The sequence below is a fragment of the Lissotriton helveticus genome, chromosome 2_1 (assembly GCF_964261635.1).
Source record: "Lissotriton helveticus chromosome 2_1, aLisHel1.1, whole genome shotgun sequence".
Taxonomy (NCBI): domain Eukaryota; kingdom Metazoa; phylum Chordata; class Amphibia; order Caudata; family Salamandridae; genus Lissotriton; species Lissotriton helveticus.
The window spans coordinates 1,397,536,613-1,397,552,245 of record NC_136059.1 but is presented as its reverse complement, the minus strand read 5'-3'; the positions used below and the strand labels follow the sequence as shown (position 1 = coordinate 1,397,552,245).

The 15,633-nt window shown below is 41.4% G+C and overlaps 1 protein-coding gene across 1 annotated transcript in view; it reads right to left on the bottom strand.

Annotated features, from left to right (window-relative positions):
* Positions 1-15,633, bottom strand: part of LOC144820261 (dynein axonemal heavy chain 6-like) — a 1,187,310-nt gene that overhangs the window by 1,017,121 nt on the left and 154,556 nt on the right. The window contains exon 5 of the mRNA XM_078677850.1: positions 3,022-3,289. Within this exon, the coding sequence (XP_078533976.1) occupies positions 3,022-3,289 (268 nt within the window). The remainder of the gene's footprint in view (positions 1-3,021; positions 3,290-15,633) is intronic.

Here is a 15,633-nt window from a genome sequence, read left to right as displayed (position 1 = left end):
CAGAATTACGTAGTGTTGCTCTGGTTTATTTTGCTAGAGGAACTTTAGAATCGTGCAGATTAATTAATGGCCTTTACGAGATGTTCTGTTAGTTATATATACGTTTCAACTCAAAACAGATGGGAGGGAGGGATATCCCAGCCGGAGAGTTTTTCTCTTCAACAGCAATCTAAAGCCATTATGCAGGCTGTGGTGTGGAACAGCCCCCACAGTCCGCCAGCACGCCTTTGGTGCTTATGTAGTTCCACTACAGAGAGTTTCCATTAGTGCTGTTGGCTTATTTATGTTAAAAAGAGCTGCTGGAAGGTGCTCTCCGCCTGGGTCATGCTGAACGGGATGCTACAAATAACTTCTACGGGTGTGTGCATGCCCAGTGCGTGACCACCCCCCACCTCCTCACCACCATGGCATCCCCCACAGGTGCTATTTGTTTGATGTCAGAAAGACTGCCTTCAGCAAGAGCAAATGCAAGACACTAAAGAGTGCGTCCCTGCTCATGGAAACCCCAAAAAAGGAACTATTCTGATTGTGTGTAAAGTCAGCTGTCCAGTAACACAGAAGACAGCCGTAGCTCAACAAACGTCTCTTCACAAAGCGTAGCTCACCTTGTGCACTGTTAACTGTGGGTTTTAACTATTCATGGATGATTGCAGTGATTTTAATTTTTAAATCGCTTTTAAACAGTTTGCTGTTGACCTATCAACATGCAAGTAATCCCTGTCTATCCAGTTACAAAAAATCAGTTGAATGACTTTAATATGGAACTCATGTGTTTTAAATAAGTGGCTGTGCACAGTGTTTTCTTTCAATATAGTGCTACCGTACAGTGGATGCTGTTTCAGGGAACTATATTGAAACATTCAGGAGACAACCATAAAGGTAAACTTACATTTGTGTGAACCTACATATGTACATTTACTCTTACACTTAAAGTAACTTTACAAATTTTGGCTATTCATCGTTTACAAGTGTAAAGTTACTCAAAAGTAGTGACTCCAGGGATGGAGCTTAATTCACGAGTATAAATCTACTACTCGCAACTACTCACATGTATGTCCCTATGCTAAAGTATGGGGGAAAAGTGTAAAAGTTTATTACATTTAAAAAAAAGTTCAAAGTTTTAATTTTACATGTAAATGAAGATTATTTTAAATATTTATTTTAAATGTAGACAACATAAAAAAAGCTAAAATATTAACTTTATTTTTAATTAAATATTTCATCAGTGTGAATGTATTAAATTAAGAGAATTTTTTAAAAATCTTTAAATAAAAATCCCAATTAAAGTAAAGCATATTTGTATGTATTACATTGTAAAATTCATACATAGAATTAATCTAAACTCATTAGTTTTAATTAAAGCTATTTTAATGTTTACATTTTTAAAAAGCTGCACATATTTTATAATAAAGTAATAGTTATGCTTTATTTATATGTAACTTTGTAGCATTAAATGTAATTTCTGTATAAGTTATTTTTAAAAACTTAAAACAAGTTAATCTAATTTGATTTACCAATAGTTAATATGGGCTTTTATTTTAAGTCCCTGCCTCCATTATTATCTATGGGAGGGTGTTGCACTACCACTAGTTGGCCATATGTGGTGCTGGACGTATTCCAGCTCTGTGCTGGAGTACATTTACTTCCATTTTGGGTCCTTTCTTGTGGTGGTAACTACAGAAGTGCAATCTGTGCAAAGCAATTGGTTTACTCTTTTGTGGGTGGGTGCAAGTCTCTCCCTACACCCCTCCGTAGGTTTTCCTTAACTCGTCCTTACTCCTACCAAAACCCTCCCCTTTAGTAGTAAGTATTTAGCATTTTCCAGCCATTTCCCGTCCAAATCTACTACTAAAACATAAACCTATGTGTGCAAAAATGTCTACAGTTAGGTCGGAGAGCTACACACGTAAAAGATCAGACAGACAGAGGTATTGACCTTCCCATGAAGGTTCGTGAATAGCATTTTGTAGGATGTAAGTAGTATTTATTTATGCATTTTTATAGAGCACAAACTTTACCCGAAGGTGTCAGAGCACTTTACAATAGAACCAGTTACATTGCGTAAGGACTTCAGAGTACATGATTTACATAAAAGATATGAAACAGGTTGGGGCCGATTCACAGAACTAACTTACAACAAAATCCTAAACTTACTACTTTTGGTATTCACAGAAGGCATTTAGTAGTCTTAAGTTAGGATTTTGTCTTAAATTAGGATGTTGTCTTAAATTAGGATGTTGTTTTAAGACAAACTTAAGTTCAATTTAAGACAAAATACTAATTTAGGACAAAATCCTAACTTAAGACAACATCCTAATTTAAGACTACTTATGCCTTCTGTGAGTACCAAAAGTAGTAAGTTTAGGATTTTGTCGTAAATTAGTTCTGTGGATCGGGCCCCTAAACTCTAAACTCACATAAGAATGGAAATAGGTGCATAAGTCTACTATAGATACTAGTAGTTAAGAGTTAAAAATACACAAGTTGCAAATTCACTCAAGATTACTTTTCAAGGAAAGTTGAAATGATTAGGACAAAATCCTAATTTAAGACAAAATCCTAATTGAGGACAAAATCCTAACGTGAGACAAAATCCTAATTTAAGACTACTAAATGCCTTCTGTGAGTACCAAAAGTAGTAAGTTTAGGATTTTGTCATAAATTAGTTTTGTGGATCGGGCCCCTAAACTCTAAACTCACATAAGAATGGAAGTAGGTACATATGTCTACTACAGATACTAGTAGTTAAGAGTTACAAATACACAAGTTGCAAATTCACTCAAGGTTACTTTTCAAGGAAAGTTGAAATGATTAGGGCTGGACAAATATACATTACATATTTAAAGAGCATGATCATATTTTCTCTATTGCTATGGTTTTTGCATTGCTTGTTCACCCATTACTATTGTAGTACTACTACGGTTCTATAAAATGCAGTTTGCGAATAGATCCCACAGTTTTGAAGGACTCTCCCCTTTAATACCTGCATAATCATGAGTATACATTGTTGGTCATACATACCACATTAACAATGAATAAGTTCTCCTGCAGTAATTTTTTGCATGCACTGATTTTTCTGGAGCGAACGTTCTTCCTCCACACGTGAAAAGCTTTCCACTTGCGAAAACGTAGAAATGTGGGTATTTGCTTCAGTGCTCTATGGCAAAGGTATTCCTGCTTCCAGCGCTCAAGTTCCAAGAAATCAACCTCACCGTTGTATGTGTGGGTGACTCCATTTTGGCTGATGGTGCTGAAGTCATTTTTGTTGATATGCTCATAATTAACAATTCTAAAAATACAAATAGTTTTTATTTTTTAGAAAATAAGATAATATGTAACAATTGCATCCATTTTACAATAAAGAGCACTGCACATGTACCTTCCTGTACTTACACAACCAGCATGTTTGCTGATATGCTCATAATTAACAATTCCCAAAAATACACATAATTTTATTTTCAAAAAATATGCCAATGCATGACATTTAACTTCATTTTATAAACAAAGTTCACTGCACATTTAACTTCCTGTACTTACACAGCCAACTTATTCACTAATAAACTACTTCTCTTTGACAGGAGTGGTAGACAATACTGAGTTCTAGCATGCCTATATCTATTAAAGTAGGCATGGCTGCACATCAAAAATGTATTTAGTGTAACCTGCCTTCAGTGTGAAGGTAGTGGTGTTTAATGAGTGGAGGTACATGAGAAAACAAGGTTTGGTTGACGGCTCATGGACGGTGACAAAGTTAGGAGCCTCATTAAAGACCTTACCAATGACTAAGCTGGAGGACAGGAAGCATGAATTTATTTTTAGTACGGCCTGCAGATTCAGCAAACAGTAGTGGGGCTAAACACAACAGAACACCGTAAAATATGTAATCCAGTGCTTAATCCGAGCCTATGTTTGCCATCAGGTGCAGTCTCAAAGAGAATATTATGCAAAGACTGCTGAGCCTGTCCCAAGTGCAGGCACAGAAGTTATCACATAAGTTCCTGAGTGATGCGACACTATTCACATATGACCCACGCTTAAGTTCAGTCAGTAAACGAAAAAGCATGTTTTAAAAGAAATCAAGACTTCCTTGTGACTTGGGGCCTGATTACGATGTCGGTGGGTCTGACACCAATGGCTCGTCGGTGTCAGACCCACGAACATCTGCCCCTGGGGTCTGCCAGTTGCAAGGAGGAGGCATCAGGAGGAGGGACCGTCCAATGTGCTTCCGACAGGCTCAAGGCGTTGGAGGTTCAGTAATCCCTACAGTAGGTATTAAAATGTCCCTTTCTGCCTGCCCTTGCATGGTAGTTCATCCGTCATGAAAAGGCAGGTGGAAAGTGCCTTTGGAGGCCCCTATCACGGCCCCCTTCCACCTGGCCCTCCTCTTTGGTGCCTGGGGGCACATCTGGTGCCCCCTTACCATCCCTGCACCATGTTTCAGGCACTGCATGGTGCCTACCAAACAGTGTAGGGATGTTTTTGGAGTGTTTATTTTCTTTTGAGGCACTGCAATAGAAAATATAACAATGCGACCGCCATGAAGACAGTTGCATTGTAATCTGGGCAGCAGGACCGTCAACTTCTAGCCGGGCGGTCCTGCTTCCGCTACAGTGCCCGGCATCGTAATCAGGCTCATGATTCTTATATCCTACTGCATCTCACACTACTATGATTTTTTGCTGAAAAGGAAAGTGACCTGGGCAAAGGCACTAGTAGGACCGCTGGTTTAGCTGGGGTAGGTTTAGCCATTTCAGTTTGTTTGCAGCGAACAAACCAATGAGGAGTTGCTGTGCTGTGACTCCACCTCATGAGGTGGGAACAGCATGTTTTCAGCTTTCTCAACTGCGCTGAGGCTTCACATGACACAGTGCCTGGAGGATTTATCACTCGACGCAGGTCGGTAGATGCTACAGACTGCTATGGCAGTCACCTGCTTGTTCCCAGAGACTGTTGTAGAACACAGAGGTGAGTCTGTGTGCAGGACGGGCTGCATAAGGATTGGCTGTAAGTCTGTGGTGGGAGGTGGTCGGAATGCGGAAGGAGCAGGATTGGTGTAGGTACACGTGCCAGTGCCACCCCACAGTATCTAATGGTTCTTCATTCTTCCACCCTAGATGACCTCCGCTTTGGGGAAAGTCAGTAACAGCCAGATTCATCATAGCAAAATCGTCTCGCAAAGGGCCAAATTCTGAGAATCTGGCCCTTTGCGAGCGCTATTTTTGCATTTGAGATGCATCATCCCAAATGCAAAAATCGCAATTCTAGAAATCGCTAAATTGCGATTATTTGCATTTAAGGAATCTCAATTTGAGATTCCTTAAATGCAATTCATGAACCATTTTAAAATTGCGAATTCGCAATCTGGGCCGCTATTTACCACGAAGTCTAACTACGTGGTAAATAGCAAAAACTTAGAAAAAGGCACTATAGTGCATTTTTCTAAGTTGTATGTTACACACACACATGTCCTTTGGACATGTGTGTGCGCAACACCAGTGTACATTACCATTTCAGGGGTGCAACAGGGTGTTCTTTGGACACCCTGTCACCCTAGATATTGCTTCCTTATTTGCGATTCGCTAATTGCTAATCGCAAATAACGAATGACTCCCCATTCATTCCTATGGGCCTTTAGGCCCATAGGAATGAATGGGAAAGCCATTCCTTATTTGCGATTAGCAATTAGCGAATCGCAAATAAGGAAGCAGTAGAAATCGCAAAAAATATTGCGATTTCTACATGCATCCCGTTTTGCGATTCTTTAATAGTGATTCCTTAAAATTCCCTATTAAGGACTAGTAAAACATGACTATGATGAATCTGGGGGATAGTCTCCAGTTGACTCTGCTCTGATGCATTTCACGTTGACACGAAATGTCAGGCCAGCAAAAATAATTCTGTTTGACTTAATACAGATTAAAGTGCTTTAATGAACCACAAGGTGAAACTCATCAGAGCAAGAAGAGCGAACAGCGGAGACTTCTTGCCACTTGAAACGTCTTTAAAATGTCCAAAGTCGTTTCGTTGCATGATTGGTCCCATTCCTCTCACCATTGCAGACCCAGCAGCCTAGCTTATAAGTGAGGGAGTAAAATGAGGGACTGGACTGTAATTATAGAAAGCCATAACACAAACTGAGCCATGAACACATTTGGAAATGCATTTCAATCATGCAATAAATGTCCAGCAAAAGTATGGTAAAGACTCTTCGACATTGAAAAAAACATGTTTCTTTAACATACAGAAGCATTTCAATTTAGTAAATTAGACGACATCCACCCATTGAGTGCCATTTATTAGAAGGGCCTTTCTCCCACTACTGTTTCGATGATGGTGTTATGTAATTAAGAGACAATTTGACTGGTGTCCCCTATACGTGGTTTCAGTTGTAAAAATGAATTTGACTGGTGTCCCCTATACGTGGTTTCAGTTGTAAAAATGAATGGAACAACATTAAACGATTAAAACATATAAAAAAAAGTGTTTTGTACAGCGCATATCCTAAGCTGGTGCATTTCAAGGTTCTCTCAAATGCGATCAATGAAAAAAGGTGGCACAGTGAAATCAGGTAGTTGCCTTAGATCACATAATTTGATCGAGCAGGGAAGCCGGGATTGATCCTACAGGTTTCCTTGTTTTATCTGTGGAATTCAGCCACAAAGAAGGTATTATCCTCCCTCCTTTTATACATCAAAGGTTAATGCTATGTGTCTTCTCAAGGCCTGTCCCATTAGGACTCGGCAGACAGGATGGCTGAAAGAGAGCTCAGGCTGCAGTTTGCTAAACTCAGGATGGAGGAGGCAGCAGCCCAGAGAACACTGAAGGATCACGGTCCCTAGCTCTAGTGAGGACAAAACACATTAAGAAAACAAGAACAGGGGGTCGCAGCTTCTCATACCTGGCAGCTAAACACTGGAATGACCTACCACAAGAACTCCGCCTCACAGAGAACTATCTCATTTTCAGAAAAAAAACTTAAAACATATCTATTCTCAGGAAAATAATAACGGGCACCATCATGAACCACCCATAAACCACTCGGCCACTCGCTAGAAGTCCTAGCATAGCACCGTGATATCCTTTGGATAAATGTCACGCTTTATAAATACAAATACAAAGAAATTGGCCATGTAGGGAAGAAGAGAGCCCATGAGCTAAGTCTCAAAGAGCTGGACTTCAGAGCCAAACAAGTGGAGTCCAGCAACAAAGGTGGCAGCCTACCCTCAGTATCCACTGCAGAAGGGAGGATTTGCATATCACAAGACCTGGTGCCCAATAATCTGGTGGGAGATGACATAGATAAGTGTTTTCATCTTATGAAGAAGCACTCAGAATGCACAGTGGGAAGTGATGCCCTTCTAACACTAGAGTTTGGGGTAGAGTTGTTATATACTCCCATGAAGTCCTCCTTACTTTCCGAGTTTGGAATAACTCTTGAAAGGCACAGCCTTATGTCATGGACAGCCACAAGCTCACAAATCAGTCTTGGGTATACTTCTTAGATTACTCTAGTAAAGCACTAAGTAGATGAGTGAGTAGCAGCAAAGTCAATAATTATATTGGGCTGCACAATTTGATTCTGAGAGAACACCTGCTCAATACTTGTTTGACAGAGCTGCGCCAACTCCTCACTGATAGTAAGTTCACTGATGCAGGGAATTTGCTAAGGAGGCAGACCTCTGGATCAGTACCAGAGTGTCTAAAAAGGTACTTGGGAGTGACCCCAGGGACCAGGAAAGAGAGGGGCAGTCTAAGTGAGACACAGAGAAGTCTCACAATAAGGTAGGGGGACAGGGTTTTCAAGCCCCTTCTGAGAAACAGAGAGGAGGTTCAGGTGAGCGGTGGCTCAGGGCAGCCCATTTCCAAACCCGTTGCTTTTATTGTTCTCAATTAGGATATAGGCAAGGGGACTGTGCCTGTCTTAAGAAACCATCCACTGGTTGGAACTCTACAGGTGCGGCCAATATGGGCTTAGGGGGAAGTAGTCCTTGTGGACAGGTCATTGATCATGCCCTAGTCTCCCTTATTTGTAAGGTGGACTCTGAGGGTGAACTGGTGATCCCTGAGGGTGGGAGTCATCACTTCTTCCAGGTTAAAGTGAATGGGATGCCTGTCACTGCTCTGAGATACACCTAGCCAGCAAGACCATGGCAGTGGAAAGGTTGTTTTCTACAGAGCACTACACCAGACAAGTGTGTAAGGTAACTCAGGTCTGGGGGCAGGACTTTTTCCCACCCATGGGTCTGTTATCCCTTTAGTGGGGTGAGGGGGTGACCCAGGGGAGGGTCATAGTTAGACCTCAGATCTTCATTGACTACATTTTGGAAAATGAGTTGCCACCATTGTTAGAGAAATTGGGAAGGGTTGCCCCCCCAGAGCACCCTGAAAGCTCAGGAATCTGGGGGTACCACTCCCCAATGGAAGCCCAGATGGAGGGGAAGGGAGAGGGAAGGCTCACTCCTAACCCCTGTTCAGCCTTAGGGTGCAGACTTTGGGCTGGGGAACCAGTCTAAGGCCACCATCTCTGGACTGGTCGGAAGGAGAGGGGAGGAAGGGTGCCTAACACCAGGGGCAGATGCCCCCACTCTGAGAAATCTCAGAGGCCAGAGAACCCTGGATGTCCTGTGGCCTGGCTCTGGACACTGACAACTTTCAGTGTCCTCTGTTGGTTGTTGTCCTCATGGTCAGTGTTTTCCCTGGGTTGGGGACAGAAGTCCGACCCAAGGGCTGGAATAGGCACATCACTTTGTTGGCCATGGTGGTACTGTCTGCCTACTGGGATGCGTACGTGAGCAAATTAAGGTTAGGTGCTGCACAATTTGAGTCCACAGATGAGGAAAGGCTCAGGGGCTCAAGTGAGTGTGAACAGAGGGATCCAAGTGAGTTCAGGATGACATAGAACTGGCAGGGTCCTCTGCAGTAGACGACCAACGTCAATGTTTTATTGCCTTAGCAGGAAAGCCCGTCAAGTTATTGATTAGTCCCCCCTGGCTGTTGGCTTGAGGGGAGTCATGTTGGACTTGGCCTCCCTGCAGGGTCCCCTCAACATTTTTTGCCTTCACTCCTCCTGTTTTAAGAACTCGGTTCTTTTGGCTTTTAGGACTCTGTACACTTTACCACTGGGAACCAGTGCTAAAGTGATTGTGCTCTCTCCTTTAAACTGGGAAAATTGGCTTATACTAAATTTCCATATTTACTTTACTTATGAGCCCCTAGTAAAGTGGTACTACATGTATTCAGGTACTGTAAATTAAATGCTACTAGTGGGCCTGCAGCTCTTACTGCGCCACCCTCTTAAGTAGCCTTGGTAAATATGTCTCAGGTTTGCAATTGCAGCCTGTATGCAGTTTTAAACTGCCATTTTGACTGGGCAAAATAAATCTTTTGCCAAGCCTAATTCTTCATTTTTAATACATATAAGTCACCCCTAGGGTAGGCGCTTGAAACAGCACATAGGGCAGGGTGCAGTGTATTTAAAATGTTGGACATGTATGCTTTAGTTTTTACATGTCCTGGTAGTGAAAACCCCTTAAATTTGTTTTTACTGCTATGAGGCCTACCTCTCCCATACAATAACATTGGGCTAACTTATTACATTTAGTAAGTGATAAATTTGGTTTGGGATCAGGTCGGAATACTGCAGCCGGACGCTCAGCCTTTGGGCTCCTCCACAAACTCTGTTGGCTCCCGATGGAGAAGTGTGTACATTTTACAGCCTTATGCATTGCTCACAATATCATGCATTGGCAAGGAGGTATACAAAGGGGCCCCCTCAATCTCACTCTTCAGTAGACTCTTGGACCTGTGGATACTACAGAAGAAGGACCGCCCAGCTGACCTGCTGCACTGAATCTGCCTGGGAGAGAAACTGGACCTGCCTGAGGCCTGCCCTGCTGTCTGAGAAGGCAGAATAGACCTGCACCCTTCATCCCAGCCTGAAATAACTCCAAGAGTCAGCTGACTGACTTCATGTTCAAAGATTCAGGGAAACAAGTTACAGATCCCTACCTGCAAGTGGCCAGCCAACCCTGCTGCACTGGACATGCAAATTAACCTGCCTGAGCCCTGCTAGCCATAGCTGGAACAAGTACATGATCCCCAAGAGGTGTCTCCAAGGTCATGGACCTTGGTGTGCTATCCGTTGAGCTCCTCCTTGAAGAAAAGGAGAAATACTGATGTGTTGCGCTCGTTGCGACCATGAACGTGCGCCTTCACACCAAGATCTTGCTGCCCATACTGACCGCCACCGCAAAGCTCCAGTGAACCCAATGTTTGACACTACAGCGTCTGCCAGCATTGACTGGAAACAAGATATGCAATTCGTGCTTACAGCATGGGCAGCCCATGATGACTGCCAATGCCTTTTTTCAACAATAACCATCCACAACACCCAACAGGATTTTCACGCTACTGGGATAACCTTCTGCCACACCCGGCCTGCTCTTCATGCTACACAATGACCAGCCACAGTGCTGCCACACTGCGAACAGAACTCTTTGTGCTGAACTGTAGAAGGTAACTTTTTCAGTGGGACTAAACAGGTCCTTGTATTTGCCCCACTGTGCAATGTGATCAGCCCAAACTTGGGACTTTCACAAGGTTCCCTCACGACTCGATGACCCCGAGTGGTATTTGTGCTTTCCTACATGATACTTACCTTACATCTTTTAAATTGCATATCTCTGGTTCTACTGATTTGATTTTTTGTGTTTTCATATCAAATGATTTATTAGATTTTATTCTGTATTCTAAGTTGGTGTGTTTTTTTCTCATGCTGCTTTCACTTTATTACTGTTTGTGTGCCGCATAAATACTTTACACATTGCCTCTAAAGTAAGCCGACTGCTTTTGTGTCAAGCTACCAGAGGGTTAAGCACAAGTTAATTTGGTGACTTTTGTGGTTCATCCTGACATGGATTGTGGATTTTGCTTGAGAAGGGCTCACATCCCATTAACCAACAATCCAGCTTGTTGCAGGAATGGATCATGTTGGAACATAAGCAAACCTCTTGACAGACAGATGAAGGCCTTGGTTGTAAAGAAGGTTCACTGTCAGCAGTAGATCAATGAGTGGCTTTGGATGGAACTAGGCCTTGTGCAGCCAGTTGTCCAGATATGCATAAATAAATAATTCCATCTTACAGAGGAATGATGGCACCACCTCTACCACTTTGCTGACAGCCCTTGGAGCCGAGTTTAGTTTAAAACGATGTACTTTGTATAATGATAATTTTTTTGTCAATTTTGAATCTCAGAACAAATATGTGACTTGCACAACGAACACATGAAAATAAGCAGCTTGCAACTCTACAACACACATCCAATCAACCAGATGAAGATGTGCACAAATATGACGGAGAGCCACAATCCCGAACTTTTCTCTCCCTATTCCTATTGTTTGTCCTTTTCAAATCCAAAATGGGTCTGAAGTTCTGCTTTGAACCTTTCTTCTTGCAAAGGAAGAAACAGGATTAAACCCCCATATTCCACTATTGTTCCGGTATTGGCTCCATCGTGCCTTTCTCCAGAAGCGTCAATGTCTGTGTAATTAGCTGCTACCAGGATTGCAGGATTTAACTCCTGTGGTAGAATATAAGGCAGTGAACTGGAAAACCTGTTTTGTATCCATTTTGCACGATATCTAGCACACTCTTGTGTTTCGGAATTTTCTGCTACGCTGGGAAATGCCTGAAAATTTGGCAACCCAGTGGGGTGCTCACCATGAGGGCACACTGAAGGAATTATTTATTTGTTGGAGTCTTCTTTTCAAACAAAGGCAGAAGACAGCTACCTGCTTCCTCTGCCACTAGAAACGTTTTGCTTCTGGAACAATTGCTGTTGTTGTTGTCTTGATAGTCCGATAATATTGTCAGATGTCAGCATGCCCTCCTTGACAACAAACAAATCCTTCATCTTATCTCTTGGAAGATTGTCGATGAATTGACTCTGAGAGTCCCAAAGTGAATGGTCATGAAGGCTAAGTAATGCAGAGGAACCAGTTGTTTTAATGATGCCTCCTGATAATTAGCAGGACTTTTTGCCAAAGGTATCCTATCTTCTATCCTCTTTCTCCGGAGGGCTCAAAGATGTTGATCCTGGTGCATTGCATTTCTTCTTTGCAGCAACAACTACCAAAGAATCAGAGGGTGCCACTTCCTTTAGAAATTCTGGATTTGATTCTACAGTCATATATTTCTTTTTTAGATTCCTCATACTGACAAATTATCAGTGAAGGTACCCATGATGAGTTCTGTTAACCCTGTGGCCAAAAGAACAATAGGAGGAGCTTTGATCATCTAAACAATTGTAAAAGAGCTTGGATCTGGAATTGTGGTCCGTAAATTGAACGTCCTTGTAGCCCTGATAGGAAGGTCAAGCAAGGCTACAAGATAATTTACTGAATCACAGAATGAGTAGTTTCTGGAGAAGATGGTGAAAACTCTCCCCAACCAGAGAAGGAAGTTGAAGCCCAACTTGAACAAACCACATAGACATCATGGTTATCATTCCTTGGAATCTTCCCTCCCACAAGCTGAGCCTTTAAAAACACTAGCATAGTGGCCAGAAAGCCAGGAATGTGAAAATACCCAAAGGAAATTAGGGAAAAACAGACCTCTTTCCTTAGAACATGGTGTAAAAAGAGAAGAAATATCCTTTGGCAGCAATAATCCCCAAACGCATTGGTATTAACAGCCAAAAACACATTCATTCATTCAGTCAGTCAGTCAAATTACTTTATTCGATAACTTAATATCATAAAAGGACATGGTACAATCGTGAGCAATAACAAAACAATTAATTACACGTTAAAAATTCTTATAAAAAAGTTCATGCTATACATATTGTGCACATTTTAGCTTATTTTAACACATACATAAATATAGTCTTAAAAACCTTATAAAAACTACAATAAAATTATACTCTACATTAGGACCATTTTCCAAGAGAGAAATATGCTATTCAGGGCTACTTAGGGTCAGTAATGGCATAATGCTCGTGTTCCTGATACGGATAGCAGCAACCAGGAAACTAGCAAAATGAAACATTATACGGGGTGAATTCAGTTGTTGTAAATACAGCAGTGCTGGCCTAACCTGTGTGAATCCCGCCTCCCTCAAAATTGGAAACAAAAACTTCCTTCTGCAATCCTGATAACGATCACAGATCATAAAGAAGTGTAAGGTATCCTGTACTGAGAAGTTATCACATTTACAGGGATCAACCCGTTCAGGAGTACACCAGGTTTGGAAAAAGCCCAAAGAAAAATGTATCTGGTTAAACCGGAATCTAATTAAAAGATACCGATGGTATGGGTTGTTTACTGTAATCAAGTAAGGTTCGTGGCCTAGACAGCTGACTAGGGCATAGTTAGCTCTTGCCAATGGTTTCGTCAATTCAGTTCATTCATTCATAAAGTCTTTATTTCGATTTGTGTATCATAAAAGACATCCATATTAAAAAGAAAAAGGGGAATGTGAGTATTCAAAATTTCATAACAATGACAAGGTAACTAAGGAGGAGATTTGGTCGATAAGCTAGTCCATCCATTACAAATAATTTAGTTTAAAAACCCAAATTAAAACATAGATATAGAGGCATAAAACAACGATTCCAGGGCAAAAATACATTTAGCAACACAGAATAATTTAATAGCTGCAGTAAATAAATAAAAAACATTCGTTAAAAAAGACAAATTCTTATTTAAAGCTTAATGAATGCGCACGGATTGCCCACATCCAATGTAAAAATTTGGCGACAGCAATAGCTACAGGTTCAGAGCAGTTAGTTTTCAAAATCCTTAGTGCCTCAGAGCCTGTGGTGATGCCCAACTGCAAACAAATAGGCTTCAGCCACGTATACCTAGGGTGCTTGTACTCTGGGCAAACGAACAGGATGTGTGCTATGCTTTCAGACTGGGAAGGACAGAATGGACAACTTGGGTTAATATTGGCATGCCATTTAGCTGTAAAGGAATTTACGGGAAGCGTACCCTCCCTAAATTGGTGGTACCGTTTCCTGTCCCCGGGAAGCATAATAAAATCCCAGTAGTCCTCATAAGCAGCCTCGTGTTTTAACTCCAAGTAGTCCCTTGAGAGTGAAGGACTAGTACAACTCCTAAACCTTCTCAAGGAGACCATTGACCAATATAGCTCTCTAAAAACCTTCTTAGGCGGAAAGGGATTGGCAAAAGGGTCCTCCCACAGTGAACTCAAGCCCATGGCGGTATAAACCACCCTTGCCTCACTCATCCAAGAGATTTTGCGGGCACTGTCAGAATCTCTGATTTGGAGGAATGCCCGAGCATACTGGGAGAGCTCCGGGGTTACCCACAGTCTCCTCCAGTATGCCACAGGTCTATATCGGGCCACGTCCTCTAAACGTTGGCAAACCAGATCATAAAAGAGGGGCCATAACGGGGTCGATAATGGAAGGCCCGTTATACCCCTCAAAACACATTCAATAAAGATTAGTTGTTTTCAGGATCATCCTCACAGATCAGAAAAAAACAGTCTGACCCTGCACATGGATCACATGTTTTAGTATATGGGTATTCCTGAGATAACAATGCTGTCCCTCTATTATACTGGGGTTCTAAGGAATTAAAAAATTTTTTTTTGCTTTACTTGCAAAAACTATAATAGCAAAAAGGGGGTAGCCCTAATACTCCGACCGCATCTGGGCAAATATAAACTTGTAAAAACAAAGAAAAATGCATCCGAATCAATACTGAAATCACCATTAACTGGTATGTGTATATATATATATAAATAGAGTGCTTTTTGTATATTATAGGTACCCTGTTTTTACCCCAGTCCTGATGAGGCCCAAGATATGTCGGGCTGAAACGCGTCGACCTTTTCTGGAGAAGCCCTATATAAATTGAAATATCGACAAAAAAAAGTGTGAGAGTACAACAAGATTAGAGAAGGACATAGAAACTATTGTCCATTGTTGTACTCCCTGGTGAAAAGACGGGGTGATCTCTTAACAGAATGCTTTTGAGTATATATGAGTAGCATCTGTATAAGTGAATAGGGTAATTAGGGATTTTTTGGCTATCCATAGGATTATCTGCCTGTGATTGAATATTGTATTGGCTATTTGAAAGTATATTCTTGAGATTCTTTTTAAATTGTTTTCAATTATATATATATAAAAAATCAATATGGAGAACTACAGTTTGTGTTAGTGACATTTATTCCTAGCCAATAAATTTGAGAAATTATCTCTGTGGAAGGAATAATTTATATTTTCCTATCCAGTTAATGGTGATTTCAGTATTGATTCCGACGCATTTTTCTTTGTTTTTACAAGTTTACTTGCAAAGACTGACAATATTTTGGGCTGGCTCTTTCTGAAGCAAGTGCAACATAAGTATACCTGATGCCAAGGGTCAAATGATGTCATGTATCCATACGTAGCACTCGAGGGGAGTTGTTAATTTTCTGAAGTGGAGGGCTGCTTTTAGGGAAGTCCACAATCCCCATTTCCTACCATGGTATATCAGAAGGATAGCTCTGGAAAACTGAACATACTGAAAGACCGTTCTTCTGCAACATGGCTCTCAACAATGCAACACTTTCTGTAGGGTCTTGGTGTGACGCCGTAAACCAACTGAAAAATCCATACCAG